The sequence below is a fragment of the Perca fluviatilis genome, chromosome 17 (genome assembly GCF_010015445.1).
Source record: "Perca fluviatilis chromosome 17, GENO_Pfluv_1.0, whole genome shotgun sequence".
In the NCBI taxonomy this organism is placed as follows: domain Eukaryota; kingdom Metazoa; phylum Chordata; class Actinopteri; order Perciformes; family Percidae; genus Perca; species Perca fluviatilis.
The window spans coordinates 5,643,259-5,658,689 of NC_053128.1; the positions used below are offsets into that span (position 1 = coordinate 5,643,259).

Consider the following 15,431-nt stretch of genomic DNA (forward strand, 5'->3'; position numbering starts at 1 on the left):
ATAAAACAATACAGACTGATGCAAAAGTTCGTGACTGTAGAGGGTAACCATGACTGTGATATCGAGAGACTCATATGTGGTGTAAATACTGATCAGATTACAGTGTTACTAGGTGTGAAGGATATGGACAAGTTTGGTAATCATTTGGCTAAAGATCTTTGTTATTGCTTCTTGAAAGGGGGCCGTGAGAAATTATATGGGCCTGTTGCCTAGACTCCTCTTTCCTCTGGGCTCTTCCTCGACTCCTCGGCTCGAATCTCCTGTGGGCGGGACGCGAGAAAGGGAATTGGAGAGGAATCAGGGATGCACAAACTGGTTTTGCCTCTTGTTAATTTACTTCCGGTTTTGGAATCTTCAAAATAAAAGCATTAGCATCAGAAAATAGCAAAAACACTCCTGTAGTTAGGGCTTATCGTCAAAGGTGCTGCCAAACATCTTTGAGATTGTAACTTTAAACGTATGCTTAATGGCTGTATAACGCTAAATTATATCATGCTAAAAGCTGCATGTCCCTGGCAAAAAGTCATCATCATTATCACCAGCTGATCATCTATATCAGAAACATAGAAAACAAAGAAACAGCATCGTTCATGTATTGCAGTGTAGAGCTAGTTCGTCCTAGTATTATAATTATGGTAAAGAAAAAATGTGAGATCAGACTGTTATATTTTTTCCAACATAACTCCATTTGGCTGCTTAGCTTACGTAGTAAGCTTTTTGTTTACATTCAACATGACTGCTACCGAAGCCGTGCTTCACTTGCTCGGCCATGACCGGCGAGCTGCAGGTCAGTCTGACATATGGCGATTTCATGGAGGTCAACGCTACAATTAACTGACAACAGAAGTTATACTAGTTACAGTTCTCAAGGACGCACGCACACACGGATAGAGACAGTCTCTTTTTCCTTTCTCTCAACTGTGTGTGGCCGCCTACCGCGTTCGTGATGTGGCGTGTCGCGCTATTCTCGCATTAGTAGGGAACCTCGTGAATTAACCTGCAACATGTCAGCTGTTTGGACGTTCTTCAGCGTGTGTGCAGAAGATAACAAGTTTCCAATATGCAACACCTGCAAGGAAAAAGTAGGTCGTGGAGGGACGACACCAAAAACCAAAATCACATTTTTTTTGTTAGATATTGGATGTGAAAAGCGTCACCCGGATCGTTGGTCCTGATTGGTTGAAGGACTATCCAATGTGCCCAGAGGCATTTGAGTGGCGTCCGTTGGTGACGCCCCTTTGGAAATGAACTGTCAATGAACCTTCCCCAGACCCACTCTCAGTTACAACTGAGAAGGGTCTGGTGTCAACCAGGCTAGCCCGTGCAGGGCACAAGGGCACGAAAGAAATCTTCTTGACTGTGCATGCGCGAGGTATAAACCCAATAGGGGTATGTAACATTGGTTGGGCTGAAAATGGCCTGGTAGATATTTTATTGGCCCTTATGCATCCCTGTGTTTTGGCCCTATTTGTAACAAGAGCTTTTCTTCCAAATATGGTATGGTCATGAATATTTAGATGAGCTGCGCGCTGATTGGTTGAGCGACTTGCCATACGCACATATTAGAGACGCGCGCTGATTGGTTGAGCGAATCCCCAATACACATACATTAGAGAAGCGACAGAATCTCATATTCCAGACACTGCAATGTTTCATTACCAAATTCACTTCTGAGACTTTTTTAAGCGAGAAATCAACTATATAAAGCTGAAATATGGGCCATTTTACAAAATTTGATGGCTAATTGCAAATTTGGTAAGACGTGTCGGACTTTAGGAGCTCCACACAGTCTGACGAGAAAGCGGCAGCCTGCTGGGCTCCATACCCAGGGCAAAGTCACCCTTTGTGGATACTGCACTACGGGGTTCCGCGGCCAGCTGCCGGCATAACTATAATATATTTACGGTTTGAATTTTCGTCCACGCCACTTTGATTTTAAGGCATTTTTATGAACGGGGGCGTCTTTGTAGGACCGAGCAGCTGCTTGCAATATGTCCCATTCATTACAATGGGGAAATACCGGGTAGCTAGCGCTACACTTTCGCCATAACTAAATTATATTTACAGTTTGAATTTCGCGCCACCTTATATAACATCATTCCCCAATGTCTTATAAAGCTAACCGTTGTGTCCGATTTGATTTTAAGGCATTTTTATGAACGTGAGGCGTCTTTGTAGGACGAGCAGCTGCTTGCTATATGTCCCATTCATTACAATGGGGAAATACCGCAGCTAGCTAGCTACACTTTCGCCATAACTAAATTATATTTACAGTTTGAATTTCGTCACGCCACTTATATAACATCATTCCCCAATGTCTTATAAAGCTAACCGTTGTGTCCGATTTGATTTTAAGGCATTTTTATGAACGCGAGGCGTCTTTGGTAGGACGACAGCTGCTTCCCCACCCCCCCCTCCCATTTATTGCTTTTTTTTCCCCCTTACAACCCCAAACACTACTCCCATAACTAAATTATATATATATATAGCTAGATTCAGAAGACTACCTGATCTCAGGTCAGTTGTGTAGCCTATGTAAATGTTGGGGCGTGACTGTTCTCTTAAGGTTCCGGATTTTGAGATGCTTGCGTAAGCAACTAGCTTTGTTGGGATTCGCCCGTTTTCAGCGGCAGTTTCAAAATATGAGATTTTCATAGTAAAGGGGTGTCAGTGGGACTTTGAGCTTCTATGTATGTCCTATTTACCCACCGAACTGTCGTTATTCAACTATGACAGGGTAAAATCGGTTTTGCCTTCTATCACCCCTTATTCGGATAAAGAGCTGATCCACGCAGATTGCCTAGACTTTCTATTTGTATAGTTCTTTTCATACAAACATTTGTAGTGTTTTACACTAAATATATAGCCATATACTTTGTATGTAGGCTATTATAAATATATAGGCCTATCTATTTGTGTGTGTGTGTGTGTGTCTGTGTGTGTGTGTGTGTGTGTGTGTGTGTGTGTGTGTGTGTGTGTGTGTGTGTGTGTGTGTGTGTTAAATACAACAAATAAAAATGTACCACCCCCGTACATATCTCATCCACGTTGTGAATTGAATTCAAAGTAAATATATAGAAGTTGTCATGAACACTTCTGCTCCTCTGAGAGATTGTAAAATGCAGGGTATGACAAAACAATAGACAGCTAATGCAGTGGTGCTGCTCGTCATATTTAATTGACATCACCAGTGACGGACTGGGAACAAAAAACGGCCCTGGCATTTCCACCCACCAGCGGCCCACCGGTGGGGGGGGAACGCACGGAAAGAACACGCACTTTTGATAGCCCCAGTGATGGTGAACGTAAACTCCTATGCTATAAACAACTGCACCAAAACATAGACATATATATATTAGGGCTGTCAAAATTAACGCGCGTATTTTATGCGTTAATTTTTAATATTTAACTTCGTTAAAAAATTTTACTGAAATTAATAACTGATGTAATAAACGAAATAACGAATGGTCAACGGATGCTAGTTGTCGGATCGGAAAATCACCGTAAGCTGCTGTTTCGCTACATAGAGCTGCGTTTTAAGTTAGCTTGTCTGTTGAGCTACTGCTGTGCTGCCGATGTGTATGCGTCGCATTTGTTTGCTTGATAACTGTTACGTTGGTTACGCTGATAAAACCTTATTTGCAGTCTGATGTTTAACGTTGTCGACTGGATAGTATCCCGGACTATATTCCAGTAAATGTTTGAAATTGGTGCGTCTCACTGTCACAAAGCTACTTCCTGGTTGCGGTGCTGGAAGGGAAATGTAGTCAATCGCTTTACATTGGTAATGGATTGCTGTGCACAGGCGTCGCTATCTAAAACTACACTCACTGTTTTCACTTTGAGGCCAACATACACCTTTGTGGTTTTGGGTTACTGGTTTAATGTGTAACATTGATATTGATATTGATGTGCATTTCTGTGTTTAGATATGTGCTTTGCTTAGTCATTCAGATTAAACACTATGTATATTATAATATTTATGATATTAAGTACTGCCTAGATTGTAATTTATATTCTCTCTCTCTCTCTCTCTCTCTATATATATATATATATATATATATATATATATATATATATATATATATATATATATATATATATATATATATATATACACACATTTGTATATTATTCAGAATATGGTATATTAGGTATGTGGCTAATATTGGGGGTGGTGACAAAAATCTGCTCTCAAGTCGGACAGTTTCTAGCCGTTTCAGCAGCCTTCAGCAGGACTAAATAAGCCAAATTGTTGCTGCTGTTGTTCTGAAAGATATTAAACATTCTGAACTTAGCAGAACCTTTCCTTGTTTGTTTTCTCTTCATATTTGCAAAGTTAAGTGATTTAGCATTTAAATATCTATTACTACAAGCTTCAGTCTGAATTTAAAAGCGATTAATCGCGATTAACTACAGCAAATTGTGCGATTAATTAGTTAATTTTTTTTAATCGGATTGACAGCCCTAATATATATATATATATATATATATATATATAAATATATATATATATATATAAAATGAATAAATCATCACAGCCAGCCGCTCCATAATAATATAATATTCTGAAGTAGCCAAACTTACTGTACCTACACTCCATCCTGCAGCATTGGTCTCCATCTCGGTTGCTTCTGGTAATTCACATTCAGACCCACAGCAGGCTTGTTGTTCTGTGTTGGTAGGTTCCATAGATTCATTATCCATGTATATCTCTTGCTTCGTTTTGTTCTTCCTCTTCCTCATATTCCTCACTGTCCTGTCTTTCTCCCTGGTGTGCTGGCTCAGATGTGTCGCTAACATGCTAGCAGTATTAGCACTAATGCTAGCTGAAGCTGCATTTGATTTTAAAACAAATCAGTCAGTTGGCAGCATTTTTCACCGTCAGCCAACAGTGCTCTCTTTATATTTCTCTCTCTTCTCTCTGCCCCCACTCTCTCCCCTTGTGTCGCTTGATGCCTCGATTATTTTTTTGTCAACAGTATAGCTTCCAATTTCCAACCATAGCTTCCAACTTCCAAATTTTCAACTTCCAACAACCACGCTGATACAGACCATAGACAGACGCAGACGCGGTTTTACTCGATTCTGTCTTGAAATTCCCAGAGGGCATTGCTTCATTTTAACTTTTGCAAACAAATATTCAAATAAAAGAAATGCAGGTAGATTTGTTTTATTTCAAACCATGCACGTTTACGTTTTTGAACATCTGATCTGAATAAGTAATTTTGCTATAAAACAATACAGACTGATGCAAAAGTTCGTGACTGTAGAGGGTAACCATGACTGTGATATCGAGACACATTGGTTGGTGTAAATACTGATCAGATTACAGTGTTACTAGGTGTGAAGGATATGGACAAGTTTGGTAATCATTTGGCTAAAGATCTTTGTTATTGATGCTTGAAAGGGGGCCGTGAGAAATTATATGGGCCTGTTGCCTAGACTCCTCTTTCCTCTGGGCTCTTCCTCGACTCCTCGGCTCGAATCTCCTGTGGGCGGGACGCGAGAAAGGGAATTGGAGAGGAATCAGGGATGCACAAACTGGTTTTGCCTCTTGTTAATTTACTTCCGGTTTTGGAATCTTCAAAATAAAAGCATTAGCATCAGAAAATAGCAAAAACACTCCTGTAGTTAGGGCTTATCGTCAAAGGTGCTGCCAAACATCTTTGAGATTGTAACTTTAAACGTATGCTTAATGGCTGTATAACGCTAAATTATATCATGCTAAAAGCTGCATGTCCCTGGCAAAAAGTCATCATCATTATCACCAGCTGATCATCTATATCAGAAAACATAGAAACAGCATCGTTCATGTATTGCAGTGTAGAGCTAGTTCGTCCTAGTATTATAATTATGGTAAAGAAAAAATGTGAGATCAGACTGTTATATTTTTTCCAACATAACTCCATTTGGCTGCTTAGCTTACGTAGTTGTTTTTATTTTCAAACAGTATGTGTCACTTTTAATGTTACAAGAGAAAAGTCTTTTAGGATTAGCACAAATCAATGTGGATAAAATGTTATGCTATCTTGGTAATTCAGTCCAGTAAAGAGCAGGACAGACTGAGCTGATAATGCTCCTAAACTAGCATTCAGGACCTCACATGCCTAATTAGCCGCTAAAGGTGGCAACTTTCGCTGGAACCACTCTTCAAATAATTTAAAGTAGAGTTAATTTAAAGAGTATCGCTCCAACTACAGCTCCATGTATGCAGTTTCAGCATGTGGATAAATCTTGACAGGCCCTATCAACATTGCCATCAATACCTATTGTCGATAGATTAGTCACAATTTATATTTGAAAAATATATATATAAAAATTTTAAAAAAAGTTTTAAATAATTTATTAATTATAACAACTCCACTCTGTGCACTCATATCGGACTAATGCCAAAACCAAGATGGACGATATCACAAAGAAGTCGGACATATACTGTACATGTGTAACCGTGTCCGTGTGTTTGTTAACAGGATGATGTGGGCAGCTGGTGCTGTAGCAGCGATGTCCTCCATTACCTTCCCAGCTGTCTCTGCTCTGGTGTCACAGTCTGCTGATCCTGATAAACAAGGTGACAAAGGACGTTTTCACACCTGTAGTTTGTTTGCTTTGGTCCGAATCAGTTGGTAAGTTAGTAAATTTGGAGCGATTTGCCCTCGGTCGGTTTGGTTTGGTTTCACACCTGGAAAAATCCAAGCGTACCAAAATGCGTCATTACAAATCAGGCAAGAACGTCTATCCCTCTTATTGGTCGGATATGTCTGGGGGCGGGAGCAAGAAAGTAAATACAGGAAGAAGGTCCTGTGTTCTGCTCTAGTGGCCAAACCAGCTCATTTCATTATAATTATCAGACATTGTTTCGCAAGAGACGTTACTACATCTGCTCTGGTCACCGAGACTTCGCTCTGCTCTGCCGGCGTCTGTCTCCAATTTTAGCGGCAGCTGGTTTGACTACGGAGATACAAGTGACAGACAGCAAGCTTGACTGCAGTCTATTTCTGTGATAGAAACACTGCAAGCTGCTACGGTTTGTTTCTCTGATGCATCGCAGATTGCTAAACACACCTGACTACAGGAGACATTAGCTCAGACTTGCGGAGTACATATAGTTGGTGCGGTTCGAGTACAGATCACGTTCTCACCGCAAACGAACCGCTCCAGAGTTGGATTGAAAGCGTACCGAGACCACCTCTTCAAGCAGGTCTCTGTACGCTTGTTTGGTCCACTTTTGGTGCACACCAGAGTTCGATTGCCGCATTCTCACCTGCCCAAACGAATCGCACCAGCGGGGCAAACAAACTCTAGTTTGATTCAACCGAACTAAAGGCTGTCGGTGTGAAAACGCCCAAAGAAATCCTCGCTCTGTTTCATCTCTACTGTCTTCTCTCCTCTTCCTTCACTTTTGTCCTTTCTCTACGCTCTATCATCTCCTCCCCTCTTCTCTGTTTTCTCTCCTCACCTTTGGCTCCTCTCCTGTCACTCCTCTTCTCTGTCTCATCTCTCTCTTCTCTCCTCTCTCTTCTCTCTGTCTCCTCTCCTTTCCTTTTTCTTCCCTACATTCTCTACCTTCCTCAGATCAATAGGTCAGTGTGTTAGTGTGTTATTGTGTATTTTTCAGATAGAGGTTTGTGTTACTAAATATGTCAGTGAAATAAATCCACTGCCATATTTTAGCAGGTACAGTGTTGTCCACTATGTCAGCAATAACATGTCTCCAATAACATGACCTGTCTCCCCCTGCAGGTGTGGTCCAGGGGATGATCACAGGAATCAGAGGTCTGTGTAATGGTCTGGGTCCAGCTCTGTACGGATTCATCTTCTTCCTCTTCAACGTCGAGCTCAACACCATGGACCCTATCCAGGGAGAATTCAACATCGACCCCCTGCCTCTGCAGAGTCCCACTGAGGTACAGTATACATTCAACACCACAGCCATCTATACCCAACCTCTCTTGCTTTCTGCAGAAAAATGTGTGACATTTCTGGCCTGCATCTTACTTCCTCACATGTGCAGGTCCATATTTTTCTTCTTTTTGATAAAAAATGTAAACCAAATGACTTGATTATATCTCTGACTGAGTTTTTGTTATAATTTTGGTAAAAGTTATTGTCAGTCCTCATTATTTTCTGGCTTGCTCCTCTTTGTCATGCTTTGTCAGCGAAGCAACACTGCTCTATTTCACTCATGAAATGTTTAAATTGTTCTACTGACAAGTGCTGAAAAATAATTGTATGTATATATATATATATATATATATATATATATATATATATATATATATATATATATATATATATATATATATATATATCATTTTATTTAAATTTTTATAAGATAAACCTAAAGTAATGGGTCTAACATTGGTTAGCTAACGTCACCGGCATTGTCACTGTTTCCTGTGGTTGTTTCACAGTAAAGGCCTACCACTGCCTTCACAATGAAACACATTTAGCTTTATCATTAGCTTACTGCAGCAAATGGTGCAGGAAAAATATAAATGAGTCTCCTGCTGTTTAACGTAAGTGGTAAATAGTAGAGGTGTGACGAGACATGACGAGATTTCTCGTCAAGGTAAAAAGTGTCTCGCGATATCAGAGAAAGAGAGCGGCGGTACTCTAACGCAGGGTTTTACGGGCAGCTTTTTTCTTCCGCTATCGTTCTGCAAAAGTAAACTCAGAGTCAACTTTGGAGAACGGGCAGGGGATCTTCTATGCTAATTTCAAGGCTGCTGCTCTGCACTTGTGTACTCTCTCTCTCTCTCTCTCCCTCTCTCTCTCCCTCTCTCCTTCCCTCTCTCTCTCTCTCAAGACACACACACATCTGCAGTGTGCAGTTCACTGTGGCGCTGCCTCGCGCAGACCACTCTCTTTCTCTGTCAAAATGAGTCGGGAAGCGGACAGCAAAACCTAACTTTACTTTTAATAATATTAAACAAAGAGAAATGTATTCCCTATAATGGTCATAAATCGATACTAGAGTAGCCTACTTCCTTGTTTATTGCTGCAATCAATAAAATGCAGAGGAGAAAAAATCATCTGTTGAGTGTTTGATGGTAGTTTATTTGTGCTTTACAATGTAATCAATGTGAAACAATAGTAAAATAAGCTTTATTTCTCTCTGTCTACTGTACAGTGACAAATTCAAGGACAAAACATTTGGTCTCAACTGCTGCCCCAAATTGCTTAGTTATTTTGTAACCTTGGTTCTCTAAGTGAAGAGACTATCTCTCCACCGTATATATGGAATAAGTAACAGTGTAACTGTTAGTTATGCAGGAGAGAAGCCAGTTAGTGATGGTCAAATGAAGATTAAAGACAGTGGTTCGCGAAGCTTCATTTGACCATCACTAAAGCCAGTTATCTGAGTTTGTGGCAAAACCTTTCAGTGCTCGGTTTTCATTTTGGGAGTTTCGATTGAATAAAGGACAATTTCGTCGTATTTCTTCATTGTAGTTTTCTGTAAAATAGTGTTAAAATCTCGTCTCGATCTCGTGAACCCAATCTCGTGTCTCGTCTCGTGAGCTGGGTGTCTCGTCACACCCCTAGTAAATAGTATTATAGTATTATAATAGGTCATATTATGCAAATATATACAGGCATTGGTGTTTTACACAGTAGCTATCATAAATCTGCAAATACTGCCCAAAGTGATGTCTAGTTTTAGTAGTCGACTACGCAACTAGTGGAGTAGTTGGCGAAACTCCTACATCTCAGATTTGTGGTTTCATGATGGTGCCCCCTAATTTTTATTAAATAGTTAATTAGTTATATGATTAATTATTTATCCGATAATTAATGAATTAACTAGTTGGAATGCTGTTAGTTCTCCGTCTACGTAGAAGAAGTTATACAGCCAACCAAATGGTTTCATTTGAAATACACACACTAAGCAGTCACAGTATTTCAGCATTCTTCATAGGCATAGGCAGCCAGTCACGCTAACTGACAGCAATACAGCCTGCTACACATAACATAAGAGTCCTAGACTTTGAATAACGGCACACATAAACTTTCCTGCTTGAGTCTGCTTCTTCTCATTTATAAACTGAAGGGAACAACAATCTTTGAAATTGGTCCAGTATTCAGCAAGATCGGTGAAACAAGCTACAATATAAGTTATTGGGCAATTGCTTGTTTTTACCACTGATATGATGATTGTTTGCTGAAGTGTCCGAAAAACATTATAGAAAGGATCCCTACAGAGGTCGACGTTTTTCTTAAAAAGTAAGATCCTTTTTGTTTAACATAAATACATAAAAAACATCCACAGAATAGCCATCGCCAAACCAACCAGACTGCATTTAAATAAATAGTAATTTTATCATTGTAAAATACACTTCATTCAAAGTTGACAGAAACAAAAAACTTCCAAAAGGCGTCTTGGTTTGTCTTTTCATTGTTACAACAATCACCACTCTTTGGTTGAAATGCTTAAAGGTCCAATATGTAATACTGGCCGCTAGCGTTTAAAAAGGTTAGTGCAGTCCAAATTTAAAATACTGGACAGAGTCTCCCTCCTCCCCAGACTCAAAGTTCATGGAGGTTGCCAGGTTGAGAACACAGCATCAATGTTGCTAGATGCTAGTCTCACATAGCCAGACATCACTCCACAGCACAGCAGAGTAGCTAATGTTAGATGCTGGCTATATTGACAGTCATAAAAGCACGTGCTCCCACGGAGCTTGTACCCAACTGACAGACACACTTTTTCGGAAAGGAGAAAATACTGGCTTTAGCATTGTTGTCAGAAAACATAGTATTTCAGCTTAGCATGTTACCTTAATATCTGATGACATATTGTGGTAATTTTTGGATTTAATAAAGTAAATATATAAAATATTGCACCTTTAATTAACCCATTTACATGTGAAAATATGCTGGCTCTATGCATGCTAAAAGTATTGTTTATTTAAATGGAATCTGGTGGGTTTGGCGATATTTTGGAGCTGTTTCTGGTTTAACAAAAAGGATCTTACTCTTTAACAAAAAGGTCTATCTCTGTGGGTTCCTTTATATCAGTCCCTCCAGAAAAACATGATTATGCTATCGCATAATTCAATGCATAATCAGCCAAAGTCCGCATATTTATGTGGCGGCCGCAATATGCGGACAAATACGCCACACTTTCGCCACATAAATTGCCAATTTCCGCGCAAATATGCGGGGCTTGCATGATTTAATAATCCCTGCATTTTCGTTGCAAAAAAAGTCACATATATCTTAGCAGAAAGTTGAAAAATGTTGCGTTTACTTCACACAAGAGCAGCTATGTTCCCCTGTTCCCCCATGGGAACGTTATGAAGTGACGTAATTACGCCACGTGAACATCATCGAAAAGCCGGGCGTTGGGGGGAATCAAATTTTTTTCTCTTTTTCATCAAACCACAGTTCCCGGAATTTTTGCAAGTTCCCGCAAGTTTTGCAAGTTCCCACAATTTCATCGCATAAAATTGCATAAATATCCCGCATATTCCATCGCATTTTTTAAGAAAACGTGCCGCATAATCAAGGATTTTTGCCCGCAACAATCACAAAAAAACTCCGCATTTTTCTGGAAGGACTGTTATATAATGTTGTCAGACCCTTACAATAACAATTTGAGCCTGTCAAAAAACTTTTAGTGGACAAAATTGACTATGCAAATTTGCCCTATAGGGTTACGGTTACAGTGTTATTGCTCAATACTGGACCAATTTCAAAGATTCCTGTTCACATTAGTCACTTAGACACCATTGCATAGAAAAATAGGGTCCAGACTGAAAAACTTTTGATGGTGTCGTGAAGTTGGGTGGGATTATGGGAGTTGTAGTTTTCATTGTTAAACACCATTGCCAATTAAAATGTATCGTGATGTAAATGTTTAACTTTTTATCAAATTATGTAGAATATTACCTACTAATATTACTACAAAGAAAGTGCAAGTTTATTCATTCAAGTTTTATCCACGTTACGTTTGGTACAGTTTAGTACCATTTATTCATGTCATTATAATAAAATAGCTTCAGTTTCCCCCACATAATTATGTTTTTCTTGATTTGATTTATATTGGTAACTGACCAGTTAGTGAAGAAGCAAGCTAACATTAGCCGACAGCTAAAACCATAGTATCACAATATATTTCACATGTCAGTGTCACCTTTTGGAGCTTTTCAGCACCGGGGGGAGAGAGGTTTGTTGTTACGTTACTCAACGACGCTGAGAGACTAACTTCGCGGGTGGGGGTGGCTGGCAGAATCTCCCGATTGATGGCCTGGAATTCTAGCCCCCTTCACTTTTTTCTAATCTTGGTGCCTAAAATTAACTATCGTCTACTATCGATACTATCGAGAATTTCAGCAGGGAAGAGATTTTCGGAGCAACACCGGTCACGTTAACGGAGACATAAGGTTACGGATGGCCGTTGTTGAATGAACGAGTTCACAGTAATGTTCATCAGACAGTAATACAGTACGTTCATTTCACGTTCGTCCAAAATATGAACGAGTTCAGGCACAAAACTGGTTACTGAATAGAATTCTTTGACATTGTATGATTTACAATTACTCTGAAAGTATCATCTGGTGTATCCCGTGTTTTGACGGAAGTTAAAGTTACTAGAGCGGTCAAAGGGAAATGACGGCATTGACAGGCGACCAAACGAAGTGTCCCGTGTCATTGAAATAAAATTACAGATTTTTATTTGGGATATAAAGTACACACAATTTAACAAAATATATAACATAGGTATAGTCGTTTTTTAGACATTTTAATGCAGAATTATTACATATTGTAAAAAAAAAAAATAACAGCAATATTGGATATGCTTTTAGGCAGTTGTGCTGCTGATGAGATTTTAGAAAATGAAATGGAAAAAATGATCTTTGTTTCTCTTACTCTCAGCGCGGCCTCATCCCTGGCCCGCCCTTCCTGTTGGGGGCATGCAGTGTGGTCGTCGCCTTCCTCGTCGCTCTCTTTATCCCTGAGAAACCTTCCTGCTCCTCCTCTCCCTCCCAGCTGTCCCTCAGCGACAAGCCCCATCTGGATAGAAAGGAGACAATGTCCTCGCTGGCTGGTGTCCACATCAACACACCCCTCCCGGGCAGCGACGAGGAGACCCCTCCCACCGCCAGCAACGAGGACTTTGAGCCACTGTTGCAGGACAGTATCGTTTGATGGACAGGTGGACCAACCACAGAGGGTGGGGCTTACATAATGGTTTGATTGATTGGCATTTTGTAACAAAGATAAAGACTATTTCTTTGCTGCAGGAAAGAACTAAGTGTATTTTTTGTCAGAAGATTGCGACAGCAACAAGCTCAAATAGCATTGTTTCCTTGTCTACCAGGAGCAGAAGCAGTAACATATTGTGAGTTACAAATATGAATGTTTCTTTCACAAGGATGCAGGAGCAAAGACCTGGAATAAGATGTCATCGTGATTTGACAGAAGAGACCAAGATGATTATTTGACTGCCAGAATGACGGTGGGGCCAACAGGCACAACACCGTTTGAAGGGAAACCATCGTTTGATTGACAAGAGGAGGGACTAACTGTGTTTTTTTATGGAATGGGTGTGTCCAGGTTTGGGATGCGCCCACATAAAATCACCTGAAGGGAAAGGGTGAAGGGTATTTTTGAAGTTTTTAATGGAAGGATTATAGTTTATCTTTAAGCTTGACATTTTTGATTGATTTTGTGATAAACAAGATAAGGTGTTTTTACCTTCACCTGTATTGTTTTGGAACTGTATTTTGATGCTGTTCTTTTTTCTTATTGGTTATTGTACAAATGAAACTCATCTGCAACATATTTACAGCAGGCAAAACATCAGTGTTGAAAAATGTGTAGAAGTTTTTCTTTTTTTGGCAGAGTTAAGTGATCTTTTTATTTCTTTTAAGTGTACAGTATCTTACCTGCTATGAGCTATCGATCGCTTACAAGGAATGAATGTGACAAGCTGAGTGATGAGTCAGCCACCTGAAATCCATTATGTCAAAATATGATTCACTATCAGTAGTTATTTTCAAAGCCAATATAAAAATATAACAATACCCCTCACTGGATAGTTTCTACTCGTAATTCACAAATTATTGTCCCCGTTTGTCATTCTACCTCAGATCAGCGTGTTTTTAAATCACACTCATCCTGCATTCTCTCAACTTCTATAACGTTTATTTTATTTTATATCAAAGTCACTTTATGAATGCTGCTGGCAGTGGGAAAACCTCAGAGCTGCAACTTTAGCTTTAGAGGTCCAAGCTTCAACAATGTTGAAATCATATTTTGTTATGGTAACTACAACTTTATATTGCTCGTATTGCTCTCATTTAAATTGTTTAATTTCAGTTAAAAATGGTTTGCCAGCCCAACCTGTCCAATGTACAAATGTTAAATTTGCAAGTTAGATGCTAGAAAAAACACAATAGATGTACATTCTCAGATTTAGTGCCAACAGTTGCCATGTATCCATTCATGTATTTTTATGCACATTCTGAAGTATTGCATTAGAAATGCTGTATGTAATTGACAAAATTCAATAAAACTTCCTCATTTGTGCAAAAATGTTTTCACACTTTAAATAAGTTCTGATGCAGCGACCATTTATCTTACATGACTGATCAGCTGTTTCAGCTGTCGGCATCTTCCCGGATTTTCCCATAATGGGTCTTCGTCCCCGGACAGCATGAAACATGGCTAATACTAGCTTACATGAAAGAACAATTCTTGAGACCTTTCTCCATTTTTTTGATGGCCTGGTGACTTGCTTCTACTGTTTACTGGCGGATTACAGCCATGTGTAGCCTATAACAGCAACTTCTGACAAAACTACTCTATGCTGTAGACTAGTTCATCCGCTCCAAACCAGTTGACAGAAACGCTCCTAAGTTGCATTTTTTTGCTAAATTGCAAAGGTTTGCTTAAAAATTCTTTAGCAGTTGAATGTCAACAACACAGCTAGTAACTGGAACACATTTTTTCCTACTTTCTTAGGATTCTTTAGATATCCAAAACAACAATGCTTCTAGTTTTGATTGCCCAGGGTTGGTCGGCCTTCGATTTCAAATTGGGCTGAGTGCTTGGACCCCATTAACTTTCTTGCGTAGGTTTTACGTTAACTGTGAGATCAGTTCGTAATTTTTGTGGTGAGGGTGTCCATAACCCATTGTTCGTTACTGTATGATTTTAAACACATGGAGGTCAGCTGGACTAGTATTTGTCTGATTTGAAGCGTGTTGCAGATATGAGGTTTTTCCCTGACAGCAGTGATATTTCTGTGAATTAACTTATACTTGAAGCATCAGACAGATATTTCACAAGAGCTTTAAAGAAGATTAAGGAACAGTTTAGCAGTAAATAACTGACAGTATCTACATAGGTATTGTCTTCATAAGGTTAAAATGTAAATGTACATGTGAATGATATTATGGTTTGTATATAACTGAAGTATGGGA

General features: G+C 39.4%; 1 protein-coding gene across 4 annotated transcripts in view; it reads left to right on the forward strand.

Moving 5' to 3' along the window:
• The window catches only part of mfsd14ba (major facilitator superfamily domain containing 14Ba), a 52,537-nt gene extending 37,994 nt beyond the window's left edge, over positions 1-14,543 (forward strand). For 3 of the 4 annotated variants that reach the window (XM_039779325.1, XM_039779324.1, XM_039779329.1), the window contains 3 exons: positions 6,474-6,571; positions 7,744-7,907; positions 12,880-14,543. In XM_039779325.1, coding sequence (XP_039635259.1) covers positions 6,474-6,571; positions 7,744-7,907; positions 12,880-13,152 — 535 coding nt within the window. In that variant the 3' untranslated portion in view covers positions 13,153-14,543. The remainder of the gene's footprint in view (positions 1-6,473; positions 6,572-7,743; positions 7,908-12,879) is intronic. The other variant, XM_039779328.1, reaches the window with a different exon arrangement.
• Positions 14,544-15,431: the final 888 nt, after the last annotated feature.